Source organism: Barbus barbus (genome assembly GCF_936440315.1).
Source record: "Barbus barbus genome assembly, chromosome: 1".
In the NCBI taxonomy this organism is placed as follows: domain Eukaryota; kingdom Metazoa; phylum Chordata; class Actinopteri; order Cypriniformes; family Cyprinidae; genus Barbus; species Barbus barbus.
Window position 1 is genome coordinate 43,839,536 of NC_136729.1, and position 26,549 is coordinate 43,866,084.

The following is a 26,549-nucleotide window of genomic DNA, read 5'->3' on the forward strand; positions in this document are numbered from 1 at the left end:
GTGATTAAAAATTGTGATTATCGTCATTAGAAAAAGCACACACACTGGAAAACCAGAAAGCTCCTCTTAAAAGCTAAACCTGTGAAATTTCCTAATATTAACTCTTCAATTCTAAGTTATGTTAATGTTTTTCTCTTAAAACAATATTTTTTACATTTTAATAATGTTTAGATTTATTAGAGTTCAGGTTTGACTGCAAACTAAGTCATAGCAAATCGTGATCACAATTAAAATATGAAGAGTTTATTTACAAAAACAGATTTGTTTTTCTCAAAAATCATGTTTTTTATGTTATCATCATGGTTTTATTGTTAGTTAGCTGTATTGTTTTGTTATTTTTTAACCTAATCAAAATAACCCAACTGCAGTTTGATTGAGATTAATTGGAATGCTCAATGAAAAAAAAAAAACTTGATTTTTGAGTTATCCGTTTTTGCAAATCAACTCCTCATCTGATTTAAACAGCATTTCTTAAGCTACGTATGCTAGACTGCATTCTTCCGAGTTCAAATCATTGCGTCAAAGAGTCCTTCAGATTTAGAAGACAGAAGTAGGTGACGGAATGCAGAAGTATGCATTTGCTAAAACAAGTTTAAGTAAAGCAGCTATTGCATAACCAACACTTGCTCCTCCACCCCTGGTTCCTGAATAGCTGGTTTTCTTCGGAGGCTCGAGAAACAATGGATTCCAGGCAGGCGGGAGCGATTTTCCTCTGAAGTCTCCATTATCACAGGGAGAACCAGGGAATGAATTAAGGCCTTTGTACTTGTCCAAGGGGTTTCGCCTGAGACAAATCCAAAACTGGAGGGTGGTCACATGGAAGTGGGCGTAAAGAAGAATGAATGCTATTTAGCATCTGTGACGATCGCTTTGAGTAAAAGAACTGATTCTTCCAATCTAGATTCTTACAAGGTCACCTAGACTCTTAAAAATAAAAGTTGTTCACTGGCATTCCAAGAGGAACTTTAAAATTCCATGGAACATTCCATTCCAAATGTTCTTTATATTGGAAAAAGGTTCTATAGACTATTAAAATGTTCTTCGCACTAAGAAAAAAAAAATGGTTCTTTTAAGAACTGTTCGTTGAACCTTTCATTTGGAAAGCCAAAATGGTTCTTCCATGGCTTCCTGAGAATATTTATTTTAAAAGTGTAAAGATGCCTTTTTATCCATCTGAAATGCATACAGCTGCCCAAACAGAAGGGCTGTCTGGTGGTAAACCAGTCTCAAGCATTGTTTTATACTCCCACACATGAGGCTGGTAATGAAGGCCATCTACACACTCGGACGCCAGATGACCTTCCACTGCCGTGGCTTTCTGGTCATCAGGCGTGGGCTATTCAGGCACTGATGCAGTTACACAACCTCAGCCTTATGAAGAGGATAAACGTCTGCTTTATTTCACACATATGGTCCATGGCATCACCATAAGCTGGCCTCAATGACACCAGCACCAGATGTGCTACAAAAACAAATAACTGTAAAAGAGCGACCGTTGTGACGTCGGGAGCATTTATAGCCATTTAATCTGGACAGAGGCTTCCTATGAATTCTATATTTTATATAATAGCCGGGAATGAGATTTTCTTTATTGGAAGAACATTCCCCATAAAGATTCAATCCTCACTGACATATAAACATAGGAGTAACCTACACATTGATTAGCAGATTCTTGTAAATTTTGATAAAAAAATGAAATGAAAATTGTCATTATTTTCAACCCCCAAGTCTCTCCAAACTTGCATGACATAAACTGTCAATGATTTTGGTTACCATTGATTTCCATTGTATTTGTATCTTATTTTTGTTTTATAAAATACCATCTTCAATACTACACAGAAGGATGAATAAATGTTGAAAATGTTATTTTGGTTTGAGCTAATATTAAGTAAATACACTGTATATGTTTCATACTATATCAGTTTTCCAACTTCAAAATATTGTGTTATTTTCTTTGCAATGCTTTACTATTACTTTACTTTTCTTTTCCCCCCAGTATATAATGTTTTCAAATATGGTTCTATTTAGTATTACAGTATATTCCATGGTTTGCCAACCACAATTTCAATTTCAAGACTATTTAGTCCTTAGCACATTCACATTTATACCAAACAGATCTCTGAAAGTAAGCATAATCAAAGCATGTGACCAATCAGGAAGCACTTTCAACCCTTGTTTTTTTGTTTTTTCTGCATCACCATAGATGTTCTACAAAGCACTGTTTCATAATCCGCTGCTGTACTGTAGTGCTGTTGTAGTTTGGCTCTTTAGGACGCAGCCAGGTGCCCTGCTGAAATTAAGCAGGTGGAGAGGAGTGTATTTACTAGATGACATTCTTACCCCTGAGAGGTTGAGGTGTGGTCCGAGAGATCGGATGACGTCTTCAGTGAGGTCTGACTGTTCTGAGTCCCACACAAAGCCGATGGTCACGATTTCTGGACAGTTCATCAGCACACGCCGGATCTTGATTCTCTGCCCACAGTTACTCTGTTGAGGCGATGGAGATAAAACATAACTGTTTGTTATTATGTTCTTTGACACCATGCCAGCTTCTTTCCATTTCCATGTTCCAATAACCATTTCTGAGTTATTAAATTTTGAAATTGAAACTTAAATATATTTAAGACCCAATAATAAAATGTGACATTCTGTAGTTTTGTCTCAATCTTTTAATCATATTTGTAAATGTCTTGATTCCACAGCCAACAGAGCAATTTTGTCTTTACTGTTCCAATACTTATGGAGGGCACTGTATTATGTAAACAAAAACTTTTATTTTGGATGCGATTAATCGCAATTAATCATTTGACAGCACTAATATGAAGTTAAACTAATTGAAAATCAGAAATGTTGCCCTGCATCTAGCTTAAATAAAATAAGTTAGGTGAGTATTTAAAAAAAAAAAAAAAAAAGCAAAAAAAAAAAAACCCCCACAAAATATGTGTGTAATTTATTTCAAATAACAGCCTGTTTTTATGGTTTTAGTTTCAGTAAGCTATAATAACCCTGTTGTGACCAAACATTTTACTTCTCCAGTGAGACACATGAATGTTGTGCTGCTTCTGGCAGTGAGCGTAGTAGAATGTAACTTCCTACTTTGCCTGTTTAAAAATGCAGAGTGTGTTGATATGTGAGAGGAACGTTCCGGTCTCAGGTTTCATCTCACTCATCTTGTCACATGAAGGTGTTACACTAGCAGAATATCAGATAAGAAGAGTGTGTGCGTGTGCGTTCGTCCTTGAGTGTGCTTGATGACATCACATGGCAGAAACAGCCATCATACTATATGCATGACGGTGTCCTCTCAGGGCTGAAAGTGCTAGTAAATTATACATTATTAATCAACATTAGCAGCCACCTACCGGACAGTTACGCATATCTCCAACTGTGCTGGCGGCTTGAAGCAACTCCCCAAACCTTTCATCTCTCCTCTCCAAGATTTGCTGGCTGGAGCGCAGAGAAACAGACAAAGAAAGAGAAACAGAGATAAAAAAGAAGGTTTTAATAACCAAAGCACAGGTATTTCGATCTTTTCAGGTCATATACCAGGTCAGGTTTTCATATACCAACATAAACATTTAATAATATCATATTGAGTCACGTTAAACTTGTTGCTAATATGCAAAGTCTGTGAACACATGCCACAGTTTCATCTGATAAACAAACTCAAACACATGGTGCTTGCTGTGTTTTTAGCATCTGCGTCTCAATATATGAGGACAGGAACTTCCTCTCCAGAGCTGCTCTGAGAGTCAATTATGACAGAAATAATGTTACTATTGTATACTGAAATATAATTCTGATACTAATACTAAAACTAATAATACTAATAGTAATTAATACATTTTTACAGTTATATAATGCTGCCATGCAGCAACTTATTTGACAAAAAATAAAAATGCAATGTTTTGTTGGAAATGTATTATATTTTCCTTTCATTATGTTTTATAAGAAATTTGTACTGAATCATAAAACACAGATTCCAGGAAAAAAATAAATAGAAAACTGAATATAGGGGAAAATAATGTCTTAAGTTCATTTTTAAGGTCTAACAAACATGTCTAACAAGTATTAAAGGTAAACGAATATCGTGATAAATATCGATATTGCATGATATGTAAAAATATCGCCATATGTGGCCATATCGCCCAGCTCTATATACACATCTTGAGTGTCTGGCATGATGGTGCTGGCTTACCAGAGAGCTGTGGTGGACACATAGTGCACAAGCTCAGTGAAGGGTAGCGGGTCGGACGAAGCGCCACAGCTCCGACACACAGACTGCAGAGGAAAACACATACGCACACACAATAATGTATCATGAGTGATGGAGTCATGACTGCTATATTATGCAAAGCCTTAATTACACTTCTGCATGTGATGTAAGAGATGTCTCAACACATATACATTGTGTACAACTTAAGGGTGTAACAATATAAAAATTAATTTTAGAGACAAAACAATGAATTATTTTGTGTGTCTAAACAACAAATCTCAAATTGCTTTTTATGATTGCATCTCATTTGTATCACAGTTTAGCCTTGGTTTATGTATTATGCAAGATAAATATTTACTGGACATGTACGTTGATCCTCCAAAGAACCAAATAATACTATAGTACATAAATATGGTAGTTTGTACCAATATGGTATATCAGTTTGGGGTCAATAAGATTATTTAAGTCTCTAATGCTCATCAAGGCTTTATTTATTTGAAATATAAATATATAATTTTTTTTTTTTTTAAGAAAATGACTGATCGTTTTGCTAGATAAGACCGTTATTCCTCGGCTGGGATCGTGTAGAAAGCTGCATTGAAACTACATTTTGGACTTTCAAATCATTGGCCAACACTGAAGTCCATTATATGGAGAAAAATCCTGGAACGTTTTCCTCAAAAAAACGAATTTCTTTGCGACTGACGAAAGAAAGGCATGAACATCTTGGATGACATGGGGGTGAGTAAATTATCAGGAATGTTTTATTCTGGAAGTGAAATTATCCTTTAATATTATAAATGTCTTTACTGTCACTTTTGATCAAATTCAATTCATCCTTGCGTCATAAAGTTTCACAAATTTCACAAAAAAAAAAAAAAAGTTACCGACCCAAACTTTTCAAGGTTAGTGTATATAATGTATTTACACTATATAGTGTATATCATGTTATTACCATCTAATACCATTTTATATCAGGGCTTTGCTCTCATCTCTCAGAGCAAGGAATGTAAACGTCTCTGTATTAGTATTCCCTGTGAGTTTTCCGCCCACTGTACCCGACTGATTGAAAACCGCCGTCACAGGACAGCGATCAATTACTCACATGAGTGCACGTGTAGTATTAAAAAGTTGCAATACCTGTTCATAAATTGACATAGCAAACTTCTGATGAGTGATACAGGACTTGGATGTGCAGGCGTCAGTCTCAGCATCGGGCGCGATGTGCAGGTGAATCCTTTCTAAAATGTTCTCCTATGAAAAATACAAAAGCCTACCATTTGTACGTGTCATAAGGCATTTTCCACAATTATTTCATGATGTACTCCAAAAGACAAGACAAATAATAACAAACATAAATTAGTGATTGTAGTTCGCTTAAAAAAATAACTAATTAAGACACATTTTCTTTAATCCCAATTAATCGTACCGAACATAAAAATGTGTAACCATAAATATATTCTAACATTGAATCTCTAAATTAATAAGGGAAAATAAATTTGATATAACAGAAATTACACACACACACACACACACACACTATATAAATAAATATAAGCAAACCTTTATTAACCATTTAATTATGCTAGAGATTCATAGACATGAAAACAACTATTTCTTGTTTTACACGATCTAATCACACTGGATTTGTTTGGGCTGGTACAATGATACCTTGGCATTAAGTGAATGCACTCTTAGCTTTAGTAATTTCCCCCAAGCCTATTATCTGCTTAAATACACCCTTTCAAACCTGAGGACCGTGGGTACATTCAGTAACACCAACAGCGCTGAGACAATTTGCCGTTCTGAAAAGAGGCAAGATTAATTTTGTGTTTCTGCAGTACAGATTATCTTATTTTAAACAGTCCTAGCTCAGGGCATCTTGTACAAACAAACAAAAGCATAGGCTGCATCCACCCCATCGCTGATAGAGAGCCTGCATTGACTGTGAGAGCAGTGTGAACACATCTGTGTACTCCAGGCTTGCATTGATAGAGATCCTTCATTGATTGTGTTGTTTAAGGGAGCACTGTAAATGGACTTTTACTGAGGTAATGACAGACTCTCCACAGTCCTGCTGTGCTAAACAGACAATGATTACAGGTCCCAGTGCTAAGCAGGTTTACTGCAATTAGGTGGCCCTAATATATATATATATATATATATATATATATATATATATATATATATACACACACACACACACACACACACTGCCCTCCAAAAGTATTGGAACAGTAAAGACAAAATTGCTCTGTTGGCTGTGGAGTCGAGACATTTGCAAATATGATTAAAAGATGAATATGAGACAAAACTACAGAATATCACATTTTATTATTGGGTGATTCAACACATAGATGTTTTACCAGCTAAGAAGTTCAGCACTTTTAGAGTTTCATCCCTCTATCTGATGTGAGCATAAGTATTGGAGCAGTTGCCTCACAGGTCTTTCTAAGTGATCACCTGTGTCCTGTTGCATTAATTCTTCAGATATTAAAAGCAGGGAATGTGTCGTATCAGTTATATCCATTACTTCTGTATTCTGAATCTTGCATTCGATGATGACACACAAACCAGGATGAAGACGAGGGAGCTGAATTTGAGAGAAAATCAAGCAATTTGGATGCTAAAAGAAAAGAGGAAGTCAGTTAGAGCTCTAGCAAAAACAAAGGGCATGGAGAAATCAAGAGTTTGGAAACCACCAGCGGCACCAGCAACCAACAATGACCTGATCAGCTGAGAAAACAACAGTAGTTGATGACAGACAAATCATAAAAGCTGTGAAAATGAATCCTAAAAGCCGTGTCTGTAAAATCACCAACAACTTCCAGAAAGCTGGGGTGATGCTCTGACAATCTACTGTCCTCAGGAGACTTTGACACAGAATTACAGATGCTACACAGCAAGATACAAACCTCTGACCAGCACCAAAAATAGAAAGACAAGATTAGAGTTTGCAAAAAAGCACAAAGGTGAGCCAGAAGAGTTTTGGAACTGTGTTTATGGACCGATGAGACAAAGATGAACCTTTAAGTGATAGTAAAGCAAAAATGTGGAGAAAACAGGGAACTGCAATGATCCCAAGCATACAGCCTCATCTGTAAAGCATGGTGGAGGTGGTGACGTGGCATGGGCATGCATGGCTGTCTCTGGAACAGGCCTTCTCAACTTTACTAATGACTTAATGTATGATGACAGTAGCAGAATGAATTTGGAAGGGTACAAAACCATCTTGCCTACCAATATTCAAGAAAATGCCACCAGATTCATTGGGAAGTGCTTTATATTGCATCAGGACAATGACCCAAAACACCCTGCCAGTTCAGTCAAGGAATTTATAAGGGTAAAGAAATGGAAAGTCTTAGATTGCCCAAATCAATCTCCAGATTTAAATCCGATTGAACATGAATTTCACCAGCTGAAGAGGAGAGTAAAGGCAGAAACTCCCCAAAACAAGCAACAATTGGAATTGGCTGCATTAAAGGCTGGGAAAAGTATTTCAAAGGATGAGACCAAGAGTCTGGTGATGTCTATGGGTCACAGACTCACTGCTGTGATTGTGCACAAGGGATCTGCAACTAAATAATAGCTTTTAATCTTTTATATCTGCCTTATGTTCAACTGCCCCAATACTTATGCTCACATCAATGAGTGGGATGAACTCTAAAAGTGCTGTTCTTTTTATTTGGTAAAACATATGTGTTGAAACGGCTCATAATAAAATGTGACATTCTGTAGTTTTGTCTCATATTCATCTTTTAATCATATTTGTAAATGTCTTGACTCCACAGCCAACAGAGCAATTTTGTCTTTACTGTTCCAATATATGTATGAACATAAAAACCCTAATATCAAATTATATATATAATTTGTTATTTATTTTATACACATGCATACACATTTATATATTCACATACATACATACACATTTTTATAATCTAAAATAGACATAAATAAAACAAAAACACTTACGAAGCACTCGGCAGCATCATCCATGAAGCCTAACTGAAAGCGTTGCTCATCCTTAAAGGTTTCGGCTAGGGCATTACGCAGGTTATCTGAGGGTAACGCTCGCTCTCGGCTGTGCTGGAACTGACAGAATATTCCCTGCAAAACAAACATGAAGAGCTTTCAAACTTTTGACTTTAAAACATCTTTTTAAAGGAAGTATTAAATACTGTGTCATGATGTGTTTGGCCGTGCGAATACCTTCAAAGCGCAAAAGATGCAGGAGTCACCCAAGCAGTAGTGGTTTGGAAGCTGACGAAGACTCCGTCTGAAGATATCAAGATGCCAAAGAACCTGCATGGAATAACAGGAAATTCAGATTGAGAATTAACTCACTTCAGTAAACTCTAAACAATCTGAAAATAAATCATGTAGACTGTTTCACTAAATTAAGCAGGTTGCGGCACACATTCAATGACTTATTACTGCTAATCAGCAAAACAGGGTGCAAGTTAGTCTGGCAATGCTCTACGCGTTTTATTCTGTAAATACATGTTTTGAAATAGTTTTTTATCAATATATCAATACAAATGAGAGGCTGACCAGAATTGGTTGTTTTACTTTGACATGTGCAGCGATCACATTTATTTAATTATATCAACAAGCTTTTGAAGTTTAACAATCACATTACTGTCCCATCCCCAAATTTAAGATCACTTACAATTATAATTAAGAATTCTGTTATGCGTTATTATATTTCAGACTTTTTATAACCTTAAATTTGACCAAAAAAAAAAAACAATTACAAAAATTAACTAGCTAAAACTAAAATAAAACTAAATTAAGACTTTTTAAGGACCTGTGGTGTCCTTAATATTTTTTGTTTTACTTTTTAAAAATATATCATTTTTTTCAGCTTTATTTCACTTAAATGATTTTTAATAGATTTTAAGTTAAGAATAAAAACACCAATGCTGTCTAATATTTTACTAAAATACAAAGGAAAGGTGAAACAAAAGCACTTCTGAATTGCCATTTAGGCGTCTTTGTACAGTCTGTTTAATGCTGCTCAGATGTGCCATAAATGCATTTACACAGCAATTGCACCTTTATACATTTAGGCGTCTTTACACAGCTGATTTAAGGCTGCTTTGTGCTTTGCTTAAAATTCAGCATAAAGATGCAATGCCACATTAAAGCTAGACTAAATTTTGTCTTCTCAGATCCACCTCAGCCCCTTACAATCAAAACATACAGTTGTAATTGCTGTACAAATGCATTTATGCCGCCTCTGAGCAGCATTAAATAGTCTGTATAAAGACACCTAAATGCCACTTCAGAAGCAATTCTGTGCCACCTTCGTGGTGTAAATTTGGCATAGGTGTCTTACACAGCAGCATTAAGCAGTCTGAGAGATGGCATTAATGCATTTAAACAGCAAATGCAGCTTTATACAGTACTTTGACACTAGGGGCTGAGGTACGTCGGACCTTTTATGCACCATTGCAGATTTACACAGAATTTTGAGCAGGCACAGAGCAGCCTTAACTCAGATGCCTCTTGAAAACAGCATAATTTTCTGCCTACTGTTTGTAACAGCCTTCCTGTTAGAAATGTGCCTCAAAATCGTGTCCATGTAGTGAGGTCCTCTAAATAACACATCTTTACACAGTCGAGTTAAGGCTGCTCTGAGCCGGTTTAAAATTCTGTGCAAATATATTATGCCGCACAAAAGCCAGACTAAATTAAACCTGCTTTGTGCCACCTCAGCCTCTAGGATCAAAGCATACAGTTGTACTTGTATCTGTGTAAATGCATTTATGGCACCTTAAACAGTGTGTAAAGACACTTAAATGCCACTTCAGAAGCAGCTCTGTGCCACTTCTGCCATGTAAATTTGGCGATAGTGTGCTTCTCCTCTAATGTATCTTTTTAAACTCCTACAACTTTATTCTGGTTTTGCATGACGACTTCAAAGTGCCAATCTTAAAGTCAACATCCAAAGGCCATGCATTTTATCTTAGCCTTTTCTTATTGGCCATCATTTTTTTGAGAAATATGACTCATTGTCCTTGCTTGGTGGAAGAGCTCAAGGGAGATTAGGCTGTGGCAGGATGGGGGGCGAGAGCTGTTCATCTGTGTGTGTTTGGAGTTTGGACGGCCAGTGTAAGGTTACTCTTCACTCAGTGTCTTTCCCTTAGCCCCCAGACAACTTACTCTGAGCATGACCTCACTCCGTGGTGAGGAGTACAAGAACAAGATAACAGAGAGACAGGCAGAGATACATTCAATCATAACGTCCATAATCCCATCCAAGAGGGAAAACTGACTTCCAGTAACTAGCGGCCTGGGAGCATGTCAACAATTTGAGGGTTGACGGGTGGAGTTGGGATGCTGTAAATACTCTCAGTGGGCACTGAGGAGGAGATGACAGTTTGCTGTGAAGGTCAGACTTCAAATGTGAGTCATAAAGTTAAGTATGTTTAGGGGGGTGGTGGGATATTTTTATGTTATTGTTGTAAGTACAATCTGTCTTTTATATTTAGGCGTGATGGTAACCACATTTAGTTCATTCAAAGTTGAAGACTTTAGCCTTTAAAGGATAATAAAGCCATTTTAAAAGTCATTGTTTATATCTGGCCTTAAATTAATAAATTATGGTAAAATTATTAGCATATTCAAGTAGCTCAAAGTACCACTTGTAAAAACATTAACATATTACTAAGTGAAAAAGTTAGGCTACTAGAAATAAAAGACAGATTATAAATTTTTTTAAACTATTGAGCAAGGATGCATTAAATTGATTATAATTTACAACAAAGACAGATTTTATAATGTTATACAAGATATCAATTTCAAATAAACGCAGTTCTTTTTAACTTTTTATTCATCAAATAATTCTGAAAAATTATGAAACAGCACAGCTGTTTTCAACATTGATAGCAATATTAAATATTTCTTAAGCAGCAAATCAGCATATTATTATGATTTCTGAAGGATCATGTGACACTGAAGACTGGAGTAACGATGCTGAAAATTCAGCTTTGCATTACAGGAATAAATTACATTTTAAAATATATTAATATAAAAAATATTTACATTAATATATTTAATATTAAAAAATATAAATATTTATATTAAATTGTAATAATAATAATAATAATAATAATAATAATTCACAATATTAATGTTTTTACTGTATTTTAATAAAATAAATGAACCCTTTGTGAGCATAAGAAACATCTTTCAAAAACATTAAAAAGTTGTACCGACACCAAAGTTGTAATTGTGGAAAGGTTTTTGAATGGTTCTGCGTGTTTGTATATGTATATACACAATTTGATACATTTTGCCAAAAACATTAAATAAATCAAAATTGAATTAATTTAAATAGGATTTTTTTTTTTTTTTTCACACAATTCATTTTATGCATTTCATTTATTAAATAATTTGGACTCACATTTCTATTTATTCAGTATAAACTGTTAAAAAATATAGGCATGTAAAACAAACCTGCTCATGTAACGGTTTTCTTAGCTTTGGGTTAAACACGCACCTGCACTGCACTGTTGAGGAAGCAGCTGTTCTGTCCCGGCTCATTTAGTAGTCCCTTGGTAGGGGCCAAGGACATCATCGATCCCGGCTGGTAAGACCTGGCAAGATTGCCTCCTGGTCTCCTGAAGAACTTGGCCCATGCCATTGGATTTGGTGTATCTGCCGTCCTGCAGATGAACAGGTATTTGTTGAGGTTTTAAGTTCATTTCAAGTAATTTTACCAATCAAAGATTAAAAAGGGTTGTGATGACAGATTAACTTGAAGATTTGAATGTCTGCTTTCTAGCAATGATTGAGTAAAAGCCTTTATTTCTGCTGCTGACCTGTATGTAAGAGGTCTCTTGATGCGTATGTCCTAGACAGGACGGTTTGATCATTCCCTGAATTGGGTTGGGGAATTCGGCGGGTTGTTGGTGGCTACTGTGGCCATCAGGCCTCGAGTGACTCGCAGCATAGTTCTGAAGGTGTCAGCTGGAATCAGTCAACCTTTAAAGGGTCGTCCATGTTTCAGACGCTGCTCTTGGAGGACATCAGCCTTAGGATGAGTAGGATTCACTCTGTGGAGAGAAGCAAAGCAATGCATGAATTCTTGAATAGCATTTTAACATGCCCGCCTGAATTTGAACATTTCTGCAAATTGAGACACTGACAACAACACAGAACTCCATGTCATTATGAACACTTCCTTACAAATCACAGACGAGAGGAGTGGCTAAACACTCAAAACTGTGCAAAAGTCAGTAGATCAGCTCAACCAACTGGTAATGCTGCCCTGAATAATGTTATTGTTTAACTTTTTTACGACTTTGAATCAACCTGTTTCTATGCAAGCAAACAAGCAAGCTGATGTTATCCAACAGGAACAGACTGACATCATGACAATATCTTGGCAAATGCACAGACTGAAAATATGCAAATGCAGCTACTTCGTTGCTTACACTTCAAAATCCGTATGATGTGTACTATAACAAAAATTCAGCCACTAGCAATGGCCTTGATACCTTAAATGTTAGGATGAGTCAATCTCGACGTGATAACGCTGCACTAAAGCATAGCTGTTAAGTCAAATCATTTTCAAATATATATATTTAATCACTGTATATAGTACATATTTCAAAGCAGCTTTACAGTAATAAACAGGAAAATATCAATGGAAATATAGCAAAAATAACCAATTCTGAAACTATTTAAATTTTCGCTGCAAGGTAGCTCCACAGAATACAAAAGTTTCCTTGTTCAGCTCAATTTAGTTAATTCAATGCAGCTCAATAACTGTCAATGCTGCAAAGTTCATCAATTATGAAACGAATTGGATTCAGACAAAAAGCAGCTTCATAGAAGACAATACGAATGCCATAATTCAGTTCAATTTAGTTGATTCAATTCAATTCCAGTGTCAATTGTAATTCAATTCAGCTCAATAACTGTCTGTCAATGTTGCAGAGTTCATCAATTATAAAACCAATGGTATTTAGCTATAAGAAAAGCTCCACAGAAGACAACATTGTCATTGTTTAGCTTAATTTAGTTTAATGTTAATTCAATTTAGTTCAGTAACTGAAGTTCGTTTCATATGAACTGTACATAAGACAGTAGCAGCTCAATTCAGTTCAAGTTTTGCTCTCCTCCGATAGCGTCAGTGCAATCAAATCAATAATATTGCTGAATATTACCGATTATTAATGGTCTTTCAAAAACTACACTGTTATATAAACGTCATCCTCCTCCTCATCTTCATTGCAGCCAATGAGGTCTATAACACCTGGATAAAGCTACCTGTTAGCAATCCCATTCATCTTAACAAACAGCGCAAAATCCATGAGGATTCTGGAAAGGTAGCATATTTTTCAGTGCCCAGGATTTTGACAATGCGCCAGCACTAGAAATGGCTGACTCCCTTGGGCAGTGTACTTATTACTGAAATAGGGAGCATTTTGAAACACACCCATGGATCTGAAAGCATGCTATCCACCCTAACTGACACAGAGTTTTACTTAGAACTACTCACAAAAAAATTTATTAAATCTCAATCATTTCACATTTTTGGTTGATGACAACTTTTTTTCTGCTTAGCGACTGAATGCACAGCCCATTCTTAATCATATAGCCTAATAGTTACAGTTGCATTACTTAAATCTCACAACTCTTTACCAGTTTATCGTTTCTAGTACGCCTGTATCACTCAAGCAGTGCTCACCTTGTCAATTAACCCTGTTTTTTTTTGCAAGGTTTTCTATGAGATCATGCTGAAATAATGCATTCCTCTGATTCCAATATTAAACACAGAACAGGACATTAAGTTTCCCACACAGTTTGGTTCTTGGCTTGGAGATTGTGGTGTGGAGGTCTGGAGAAGATCAAGGGTGGAACTGTATGATTTGGTGAAAATAGAGCCAAAAATATGTGGGAGATTGTTTGTTACTTTTTACTAATTTCAGTTTCTTATTATCCGGTTATAGTTTAAAAATAAAGGTTCCAGAAAGTGTTTTCCACAGAACATTTTGGCCATTTCTGGTTCTCCAAAGAAACTTTCAGAAAACAGCTCTTAAAAGAACCCTTTTTTTCCCTAAAACATTTTAATAATCTAAAGAACCTTTTTCCAATATAAACAACCTTTTGTGCAATTGAAAGGTTCATTGGATGTCAAGGTTCTTCATGGAATCAAAGATACCAATAAAAAACTTTATTTTTACCCTCCGGTGAGTCTTGCTTGGTGGTCAAAAATGGCAGAAAATTACTTTTGATCAAAATGAATGTACTATGATTTAGTTCAATTTTTTTTTTTTTTTTTGGTGGATTGTATGGTACTAAATTATATTTATACACTAGTTATGGTCCATTTATTACCATTGACCATAATTACCACAGACTTCAGTTTAGTCTCTTTTTTAACGAGACACTTTAACAGGCAGATTATTGCTGGAAAAAAAAAAAAGTTAAAGTGAAGTTTGGAAAAAGTTTAATCATAATCATAAATTATCATCACAAATGCACAAAAATATTAAAAATTTTATATGAAATAACAAAACATGTTTTACTCTACAACTGAGAAAATCGAAGCCATACATTTAAAAAAAGTTGTGTTCCAAATTTGAAGTTCTCAAAAAATGAGCTTTTATTTTTCATTCGCCGTTGCACTATGGGGGTCCCGAGTTCGAATCCCGACTCAAGGACCTTTCCTGATTCCGCTCCCATTTCGCTTCTTGTCAGTCCTGATCTGTCCTGTCCTAATAACAAGGCAACAATGCCAAAAAAATAAATCTTAAAGGGGTTATCGGGTGCCCTTTTTGCACAAGTTGATATGATTCTTTAGGGTCTTAATGAACAGTCTATAACATACTTTGGTTAAAACTGCTCAATAGTAGTGTAAAAAACACCTTTTAAAACCTTTTTAGTTTTTGGTCAAAAACTACCAAAGAACACCAAAAAGCACCAAAGGGTTAAGAGTGAATAAAAGCTATGTATTCGTCTCCAGCTTGTGTCACTCACTTAGAATAGCAGACATGCAAACGGGAGGTTTCCTAACATTAGAAAAGCATCATCAATTGAAAAAGTGTTCAAACTTGAGAAAGCATGATGTCAGAATGATGTAGGTTTATTTTTGTACTGACTGAACAAGTGCATTGACAGCAATGGAAACCTGTTAAACAGCATTTCATATAGACTGGTATTCAAACAATTTAGAAGTAGTTTTGAGGTGACCAATAGAGCATAGCTTGACCACTGATCTATTAACAGTATTTCTGGTTATATTTAACAAAAAATCAGCATGTAAACCAGGCAAAAACGGCTACTTTGAGGCTACAGGGTGCCTTTCTCATTTGTAATGTGCTCACAGTCTGCCATAGCAACAGCATTCCAGTGCGATCACTTAAGCCACAGTGTTGCTAAAGAGCTCTTGTCTTCAGGATTAGGCTCCGTGTTCGGCCCCGGAGACACACCTCCGCAAACACATCTCACACATGTTCCAGTTTGGGCCAACCACAACAAGTTTGGTGGTAGAACATTATGTTCAGTTGTTTCTTTTTTCTCTGAAAAGTCTTAATCAGTCTGTTGTTCTGATTTGAAGACACTTATGAACTATAAACAAAAAGCAGCTGATTCAATCTCAAACTTCTCAACCTGTCTTGGTCATATTTCACAATGAAGACTACTTTATGACTGCTTTTTTTTTTTTTGCATTGTGGCATTATTTTCATCATAAATAAGCATATAATGTCAAAAAAAATAAAAATAAATAAAAATCACATGACAGTGCTGCATTAAAAAGACAAATGCATTTTCATATTGGCTACTGGATAAGGATGCTTTTTTTTAAAGGATTAGGAGGATTTTAATTTGCTTGTGATGTCTTTGAAATGAATAGATTGAGATAATAAAAAAAGAAAGGAAAGAAATGAAAGAAAAACTAGACAAAAATTCACAATTGCAAACTTCCCTAATATTTACATTAACACATGGAAATATTAGGGAAGCTTAAGTGTTTTTTTTTTGGTAGCCTATAGTTTTTATTGTAAATTTAAGACTGTAAATTTAATACAAATGTAGATTTGAATTAAAGTCAGACAAGAAGATTTTTAATAATGTATTTCAGTAAGAAAGATGCTTTTCACATTATAGTAATGGTAATTTGGTAGGAAAATGTGATGCCGCAAGACAATATATCAAATACTGAAAAGTGAAAGATAATAAAATAATGAAAACTGACAAATATAAAATTCTCTTTTGATTATAAAGTAAAATATGGTATTTTATCACGAGATGCATCCATGATAAAGTTTAGAAGGGGAGGAAAAAGTAAATACCAGTTAAAAAGTAAAAGTTAATAAATCATGAATTAGATTATGAATTGTAATAAAACTACACCAATAATTTTTTTTTTTACTTTTTTTTTAAAGAAATTACAACATTTCTTTTCACCCTAAAACACAATACACTACAATGTGTAATTCAAAATATAGGCAAAACTCCTGTGAAAAATCAATACGGAAAATTCCTTCATATTAACATATATGACTTTTTTTCTAGAGCGTGGGAACCAAAACCCTCCCTACTTCCATCACCCAGACTTTCTTCTTTGAATTATGCACGCATTACACACAACAGAAAAACTGAATTTTGTTTTAGCCCTAAGAGTTAACGGCTATTTAGGCTACTTTGTAGGAAGCAGCATTATTTAGAGGAAGTATTATTGAAAAAAGCCATTTCTTTGTTAGAGGTCTGTTTTTAACTCTCAACAAAAAGTGCATTTGATGACTCACATCCACACTGTCGCAACTACTTCTGTTTGGACGTCTCAGATTTCAGTTCTCAGTTCTAGAGAAGATGGAAACATCAGCCCCACATTTACCTCCACAGTCATCTGCGGTCTTATCATCACTCGCAGTAACAGAAAGCAGCGTGTCACGGAGCGAATCATAGCTCCCACATCAGGTGATGATGTAGCTGGAGAGCGGAAAACGCTGACATTATGGGGGACGATTTTTCTCCTGAGCTCATGGTCATTCATCCCAGCATGACACAAACTTGGCCAGCAAGAGCAAGGGTGAGGTAGCGCAGAAAAAAAAGGAGGCGACTGTCAAAAATACAGTACCTGCCATTAGAACTCCACACTGCCTGCTGTACATGGCCACTGCATTATAAAGACTGAGCTAAATCTGTGCAAGATCAGATCTTGATCAGTGGTAGATGCTAAGCCAAGCCTCACTATTTGAACCCAAAGAATTACACTTTGATACGTACCTCATTCTGCTCCGTTTGTGCAACAGACATGAGCAAAACATCCAAATGTATGGCTTAAGGAGAGTTGTGCAAAATGATCAGACCTATCATTTTTGATACAGCAGATGGAACAAATGTCTTTGTGAAAAATAAGTGCACTTAACTGTTTTGAATATGCACATAGTGCACTTCGAATGATAAAAGTATTTTTTAAAAACTGTACTTGAAGAGAATATAGTAATGAAATAAAGTGCACTTAAATGTGTACTTAAAATATAATTTCATGACTATGTTGCACTAAAAAGTAGAGTCAAATTGACAGTTTCACTATAAAGTACTTTTAAAAAATTATAATGGTTTTGTGCTGTAAAGAAATATCCTAAGGGGGTGTTTACACGACACTGTTTTCAATGAAGAAAGAAAAACTTCCTTTACATGACAATGAGGTTTTGGGGGCCTGAAAATGCAAGTTTTTGAAAATTATAAAATATTTTCGTCTCAAAGTAAAAAAAGCGAATTTGTGAAAAATGTGTGTATTGTGTTCAGTCTATAGGCATGTTCGCAGGCAGGAAATGTTTAACTTACAAATTGACATTGCACTTCATGCATAACACAGCGTTTTTAGTTGTTTTCGCTGATCCGTATGAACAGCATTCTCATCTGTACGTGAACATTTTTGAAAACACAAAGGGAAAAACGTTTCTGTTTTTAGTACATTGTAGTCATGTAAATGCACTTATTTTGTTGTGTTGACTATACTAAAGAACACAAAGTACTTTTTTTATCATTTAAACTCTAGTGTTATTTGAGCTTACAGTACATTTTAAATGTATTAAATTGCAACTTCATCATTACATATGGAGCTAACTGCATTTAATATAAATTTAAACTATAATACATTGTCATTAACATGCATTTAAGCATCTGAAAACATTGCATTCATTTGGCAATTAAGTATATTTTTAGAGCATATTATTTCTATAAGTACTAATTTTAAAAATATAATTAAGTGTACTTTTTTTCACAAGGGTGGAGCACAAGGCGGCATATCTAGCCATATCTAGGCACCAGAACTTCATAGCTACAATGTAATGATGACAGTCTGGTTTCAGTCATGCCATGTGACTCTTCCTAATGTAAGTGAGGATATCCCCCACCCTTTCTACAAAGAGCTGAAACGAACTGCACGACATCATTTCCTGTGCTCTCATTACGCCTTTGACCAGCTTCCTAATTTACAATGACTCACTGAAACCTGAATGAATCCTGAAAACAAAGCACGCAACGGATTTAAAAGGACAATTCACCCAAAAATGTAATTCTGTCATTTACTCACCCTCACGTCGTTCCAAACCTGAATGAATAGATTTATTCTAGTTTTAGTTTGGTTTGACTTCTACTGTATAGAGAAACAAAAAAAACTTATTTCATGTTCTACAGAAGTTCTAAAGAAGTTCTCTCTTTAAGTGTTGCAAATTTTATTTTCAAGACCAAATGGATTGATCGAGAGTTTTCTTCGTATATCATATCCCACACATGATCTTACTCGCATTAAACTGATTTACTGGTAATTGAATATTCAAGACTTGAAATAAAAATAATAAATGGCTCCTTCTCCATACATATTAGTTTTTTTATTATCTGCCTATTAATTACCTACTGCTGCTCTAAGATGATCATTTCTCTGAATATGGAGCTCAGAGTGCTGTAATGTTCAAAATTCAAAGCTACGATGAACTGTCTAATCACAAATGGTTTAATATCTCTTCTATGCTAATATAAAGATCCCTCCGCAGATCGACGGAGAGGAGATTCACAGAGTAATGAAGTGCCTGAAGTGCCAACATAAATCACTCAAAAGATCACTTCGATTCGTAATGTATAACAGAGAATTTACACTGATAAAATATTAAAGCTAATTTCAAATAAGAAAATGCATTTCTGCCACATTGCCGTCTACAAAGTTCAAAAGTTTAATGAGCTCTTCTGCTTTTTTATTTTTTGACTCATTCTTCAACTCCTACTTAAATTTTCCACGTAACATAACTCATGATGATTTGCCTCGAAAAAAAAAAAAGTGGCCAAATTGCATCACATTCTGGTTACATACCGTACTTATTTGAGGCAACACAATACAACGCCATTTACGGATGATCTCCTTTCCTTCAGAAAAGAGGATATGTAAGACAAATAGAAGTTGCGAAACAGATGCTACATTCTTGCGTTTCAACCATGACAAAATGTCTGAGTCACAGGACACTGACAGATTATGCAAATTTACAACAACAGCAATCTGGTCAACAGACGCCAAAAACAGCAATGCTCAAATGCATCATAATGTTGCAATGCATGATGAAAATATCCAAGTCTGAAAATAATTTGCAGAAAATGACAGATGCATAGTTATGCAATGAAACAAAGAATGATTTTTACATCTATAAATGATAATCCAGGCCTAAAAAAAAGACAGGAGTCTTGTTTAGCAACCAGATGTCAGACGTATTTGGGAAAGACTGTGCACATGTCATTTTGAAAATGACCAAATGAGGAATACAGATGGCCACATGCCACAGCATCAAGTGCTAAAAAAACAAGCCATCACTGTGAAGAATAACATCCTTTTCTGACAGCAAACCCACAACAATTACTACACAAAAAAGACAGTTTTGCCCTGGTGGGCCGCACTGCCGAGGCAAAACCCGACACGCTCCTGAAGCCCTGAAACAACACTGAGGGAGCGGCAGAATTCCCGAAGGAAAGGAGAAGGCTGTTTTGGCTTCAAGCAACAATGCTGCGGCCGTTTCCTGTGTGGGCTTCCTGTTGGTCATGCGTTGCGTTCCAGCACGCGGTCAACACTTCGAGTCCAGAGACACCGGGCAGGTCACAGCCATTAAACATATAATACATTAATACTTAGGTGACAAAACAACTCCTGAACAAACAAAAACAGATTTAGAGACATCAACTTTTATCAGTGACTGAAGTACAATATCCTCTCTGAAATGTACTTGACTTCCTAAACGTTTCCTCACTTCCTTTACGGCTTGCCAATAAATGTCAAATTCACAATGCGGCCACCATCTCGCTTTCCTTTCATTTTCTAACTGAAAAATGGTTTCCTCCGACAGGGTTTAAAACATTTATTTCAGCGTCAGTGGCTTCATGCATTATTAGTGCGCTGCTTAGTCAGACACTTGCAGATACTCGGAGGAGGATTCCTTGTAAACAACAAATGAAGCAGCTGGCTGCTGTGCTGAGAAGAGGACTATTTTGATTTGGTGAGATCAGCAAAAACTTCTACCGCTTTGGGACGATTTACCCATAAGCACCTGTCAGTTACTTTAGGAGTAGCATCGTGACAAGCATAAAAACTAAGTATGAAGAGAAGAGAAACTCTCATAATAATGAAACAATGGCTTACTCACCAATGGATCCTCTGCAGTGAATGGGTGCCGTCAGAATGGGAGTCCAAACAGCTGATAAAAACACCACAATAATCCACACCACTCCAGTCCATCAATTACAATATATTCTTGTGAAGTGAAAAGCTGCGTGTTTGTAAGAAACAAATCCATCATTAAGGTGTTTTGTTGATTCTGGCTAAAATATGAGTCCTCTATCCATAATACTGCTTTCTCTACTAAAAAAGTCATCTGAATCAGGAGAGAAATATGCACAAGTAAAGCACTGTTTACAAGCCAAAACAGATCTAAACAAATATGTGGGTGAATTTTGATGTGACAGGACAACAGCAGATGGACTGTCTCAATGGATTACAGTCTTGTATTTTAGCTGAAAGCAACAATTTTTTCAAGTTAAAAACACCTTAATGATGGATTTGTTTCTTACAAACTTGCAGTTTTTGGCTTCATAAGACATTAACTGATGAACTGGAGTGGTGTGGATTATTGTGGTGTTTTTATCAGCTGTTTGGACTCTCATTCTGACGGCACCCATTCACTGCAAAAGCAACAACATCTAAAATCTACATCTTGGATGACCTGAAGGTGATTATATTTTCAGCAAATTTAAATTTTTGAGTGAACAATTCCTTTAAGGTAAGACTTGTACGTGTCAAAAAAGACAATCCAAACACAGCCTCAAGTGTTACGTTCGTTTCATGTATGATTCATAAATGTGACATCATTAAGCTCAGACAAACAGTCCTAACTTTCTAAAACACGCCCGCAGACACATGCACACGCCTATGCAAAAACTATGAGCGCATTGCGGTAGTTACAGGACATATTCAAACCTAGTCATCCTCATTTCCACAAACTTGATCTGCATAACTGCACGAAAACTCCTCCCTGAACAATTAATTCCATTAATTTCCACCAGGAAACACCTTGGCAGGGTACAGCTGTTAACTGATCTGAAGTCAGTGTTTTCTACAGCTCTGCGGGCGGTTAGGAAACTGAACTAATCCCAGATAAGAAGGGCCACAGTGGAAGACGCAGCCGGTTCTGCCGCATGCCGTCTCGATTTCACTGGTGTGGGGAGAAACGTAGGCAACAGCAGATCAAATACAAGCATGCTGAAAACTAAATGAATGTTGCCCAATCTCATAATACACAAATCCCAGATTTCTTGGTCACTAAAAATAGTCACCACACTAATGTAAATAAAGATTTTTAAAGTACAGGCTGAATATTAATGGCATATAAATATCCTGAGGGATCAGAGGGAAAGCAAACGTGTGCGTTAATGTTCTCGTCTAGCTAAATGAGCCAAAGAAAAGCTGACATAACTAGCCTCGTGCATAAGTGCCAAACTTCTGCAATCGCATGGTGTTCAAATGAAATGCACGGGCAGCAAACTTTAATGAGAAGAGTGCTTTGGCAGGTGTGTGGAGCCAATTTAATCAGCTGTAATGTTTTTTTGCAAAGAAACGAATAACATTTGCATCCCCAGATGCAATACCTCTACTACAACTTCTCTAAATATTAAAAAAATCTATACGCTCCAAAGGGGAAAAAACAACAACAAAAAAAACCCCAGCAAAACTACAACAATTCCTTAAAACGTGATAATTTATCCTTTTTCATTAAGCTATTTTACTCCCCAAAGACAGCAATAATATTAAAAATGTATTCAATACAAAGACATGATGTTGAACTAATCTGTAATCTTTCATTTATCCTTTGAGAATTCATTTCTTTGCAGTAAATACCCTAGGAATCTTTTTAAAATAAGTTTTTTTGTCTTTATTTTTAGCAAGAAACTCTATTCTTAAAAAGAACAATTTGTAAGCGGGTAAAAAAACAAACCCGAGATAAATTCTCTATACAAGTGTAAAATTGTTGTTTTAAGGATGTTTAGATATTTTTAGTGTAAACAATATAAACAAACTGATTAAGAACATTTTTGCCGTTTAAGCCAGTGTAGGTGTATATTCTCAAATATATATTTATATTCATCACTATTTCTAGTTTTAATGTTTGACAGTGTTTTCATATGAACTACTTGGGCATGAAGCACAAATACTGTATCAGTAAGACAAGTTTCTCACTGGTGCACATATGTTAAATATCATGAGAATACAGCAAATGATGTTTAATAAATTTTAGTATTTGATCTAATATTTTATATATTAATTATGCATCAAAGCGGATTCAGACCCAACAGCAGGCTAATGAAATCAAGTGGTGCATAACTGAACTTAACTATTGAAAATATAAATATTGGCTACCATTCAGATACTCCTGCGTCACAACATTAGACTTAAAATACAAAACACACCATTTTGGGCTTTTCCGCATGAAGGCTCTACACGTAAACAGTAAGTTGTAGTGCTTGTCGAGGCGCGTTCACCTGCTTCAGGTGTGTTTCCGCCGCACGCGCACTGACGAATGAAACATGGCGAAGAAAAGTTTGGCCAAAACAAAATGTACAGACATGACAAGAGACACATCTACTCACCACGTGAACAATAAACGAATGGTATTCCCTTGTTCCTGTCAGTGTCCAGTGAAACAGAGTATCACAAATAAGTCTGAATTTTGGAGTCAAACTGCTGGACGGAAAAGCGGAAGCGACAGACGCCTCTCCAAAACACACCGGTAAAGATGTGCACTACAAACACAACACCATAGGCTCTTTCGCTCTCTTATGACTCAGTGTTGCTCTCACGCTTTCTTTAGTTAGTTAAAATCCTGTCCTGTGAAGTGAGCGGTCCCCGCGGTAGTCCGGAGTGCATTGCTGACATGACTTGACTGAGACACCTGAATTTCCAGCTGGTTTCGGTGCTGAGGTGAAACTCCTCCTCTCCTCTCATTACTGCAGTCTCTCTGTCCCAGTGCAGCACGTCGGAGGGAGGAGTTTCTCCAGCTTTCTCACACTTTCCTCTGCTGTGTTGACGCGGAGCAGCGACTCGTTTCGGTGGCTGTGTTTCAAACCTCACTGGGATTCTTGACTGTAATTTTAGGGCATATCTCCGCGTCTTCAGATGAAATAGTAGACATCACAAATTAGGGGCGTTCAAGACACTTTGGTCGGAACAAGTTAACTTTTCTACGCAAAATTCAACGATTTTTTAAAACTCTGCATCGACAAAATGATGACTAACGAATGTGCATCATTGTGTTTTTGCTTTTTACTGTCTTTATTCAATTTATGAAGGTGATGTAAACTACATCATTAGCCTATATGTGACCCTGCACCACAAAACCAGTCATTAAGGGTCTTTTTTTTCTTCTTCTTCTTTTTTGGGATGTATGCATAATACATAAGCTTTCCATTTATGTATGGTTTGTTAGGATATGACAATATTTGGCATACAACTATATCTGGAATCTGAAGGTGCAAAAAATCTTTAAAGTTGTTGACAAAATATCTTCATGGAACATGATTGTTACTTAATCCTAATGATTTTTGGCATAAAAGAAAAATCGATCATTTTGACCCATGCAATGTATTGTTGGCTATTGCTACAAATATACCTGTGCTGCTTAAGACTGGTTTTGTGCTCCAGGGTCACAAATGAAGAGTTCAGATGCAAAAGCCTCTTAAGTGCCATCTAAACGTTTATTCAAAAATAATTTATTTTTATCAGGCTCCTATGTTTAGGCTCAGTAATATTACTCTAATGGCAATGTATAGGTTCATTTCTATAGGAGCCTGATAAAAATGACATTTTTTAGAATTTCAGGTGACTTTTGCATCTGAACTCTTTACTTGAGACTAATATATTCTATGGTAATTATACGTTGGCCAAGAGAGCTCAACATGCTACAAATAGAAAAAACTCCTGCAAATTAAGAAACCAATTTCATCAATTTGACAATACACACGCTGCAAATGCTCACAACACAAACAAATAAAGAAATGCACTGCAAATAAAATTGTGAGCATTTGCAGCACCTGCTGTCAAATTGATGAAGTTGTTTTCTTAATTTGCTGGTGCTTTTTCTATTTGCATGTGTTTTCTGAAGTTCCAGCGCATTGAGCTCTCTCGGCCACCGTATAATTATAAAATAATGTAATATTTTGTATATATAACATAGTTTTATTATACATTACAAAAAATAATCCTTTTATTCATTTTAACAAATTTAGTACTTGAAGATATAAGCTAGTATAATGAAATAAATAGCCACTAACTATACTTTCACGACTATGTTTCTTAACATAAAAAATAACATACTTACTAGTTTCTGTTTTCTCCAGTCAATGTACAGTTCAATACACCTTTTTTATTGGGGTATGTTGTCACACTACAGAAAATGGGGTAAGTTGTCACAGTGCAACCTGGCCTTAAAATAGACTATTGTCAAGAAGTACAACAAGTGGGAAGACATGAATACCAAAAATAGTAACACACAAATTATGTTTTTGCCAACAAATATTGTAGTTAATAAATGTTGTTGTTAATAAATTTATATTTAATATAATATATAAATAAATATATTTATATTAAATATTGCATTTAATACATTTAAAGTTCATTCAAAAAGAGTAAAAAAAAATAAAATAAAATAAAAAACTCAATATTGAAGTGCATTCACTGATTATCCAAAAATAATTACATGCTGAGATACTAGCAATCTTCTTTTATTATTACAAGTGCATGAAGGGCTTAGTGCACTTATAAATCCACAACAAACATTTGAGTCATACAGGACCTTCCTGAGTGATCACAAACTTTTGAACCATTCATTTTTATATCAATTATACAGTAGACCAGTTACTCAATTGCCAGTTGAAAAAAAAAGCCAAAACAATATTTAAGACATATGTGAAAACTAACTCTGACCTGACATTTAAAAAGAAAAAAAGAAAAGGAAAAAACACTGTGCCCCTAGAATACAGTTCAACCTTTCAATTAAAATTCAAAAATATGACGACATTGAGATTTTAGTTTGGCGAACAGTATTCACAAAATAAATAGGAATCATTGGAATTTTGACTCAAATCTAACAGATCTGTTGAAAACTTGCCCTTTTGAGTTACACTAACTGGACTATTGCATATTGCATACTGTTTTATATTATTAAAATATATATATCAGGCAGTATACAGAATACACTGGGCAGTATGCAGTAGCCTAAAATATTCTATTGTATACATAGCCAAAGGGTTTCCCTCATATAGTTTGATCAGTGCTCATGTATTGTCAGCTTTGGACCTTTAACAGCTTTGTATTATTTATTTACACTGTTACTTATATTTAATCATCGCTGTCCCAATATCTCTTTAGTGGGAGGTATACAGTGCGCATGTATTCAGTGCTTGACTATTGTGCTGCGCTCGAATGGGCCGATGGAATAGAGTGCAAAAGGAAACCAGCCACATTATTTGAGTGATCTTAGAGAGGTCATGGTGTATCGGAACAGGACACTCCTTTCCCAAGGAAGTACTTGGAAAGCCCATTTAAGAGACAATGCATTTTCCTTCTGTAAGTCTTTTCCCTTATGAACATATAATGTTTCCTTCTCTGTTATTCAAGGTCTTGAAAGGACTTACAGTCAGTGTGGCGCAAAGTCCTTTATTAGGGTAAATGTGAGGTGTATTGTGCGTTTATAAACGTATCAGGGAATAAAAATGGCTGAAAATGCCTGGATTCAAAGACTATCTGTTTCCCCACTTTGCAGGACCAAGTATAGAATGA

The 26,549-nt window shown here is 35.6% G+C and overlaps 1 protein-coding gene across 1 annotated transcript in view; it reads right to left on the reverse strand.

Moving 5' to 3' along the window:
- Nucleotides 1-23,710, reverse strand: part of LOC306848361 (inactive ubiquitin carboxyl-terminal hydrolase 53-like) — a 48,634-nt gene extending 24,924 nt beyond the window's left edge. The window contains exons 1-9 of the mRNA XM_079382864.1: nt 23,363-23,710; nt 12,043-12,276; nt 11,721-11,886; nt 8,426-8,518; nt 8,189-8,323; nt 5,357-5,470; nt 4,199-4,281; nt 3,363-3,447; nt 2,341-2,487 (exon numbers count right to left, since the gene is read on the reverse strand). Of these exons, the coding sequence (XP_079238990.1) occupies nt 2,341-2,487; nt 3,363-3,447; nt 4,199-4,281; nt 5,357-5,470; nt 8,189-8,323; nt 8,426-8,518; nt 11,721-11,864 (801 nt within the window). The 5' untranslated portion in view covers nt 11,865-11,886; nt 12,043-12,276; nt 23,363-23,710. The remainder of the gene's footprint in view (nt 1-2,340; nt 2,488-3,362; nt 3,448-4,198; nt 4,282-5,356; nt 5,471-8,188; nt 8,324-8,425; nt 8,519-11,720; nt 11,887-12,042; nt 12,277-23,362) is intronic.
- Between the last annotated feature and the right edge of the window lie 2,839 nt (nt 23,711-26,549).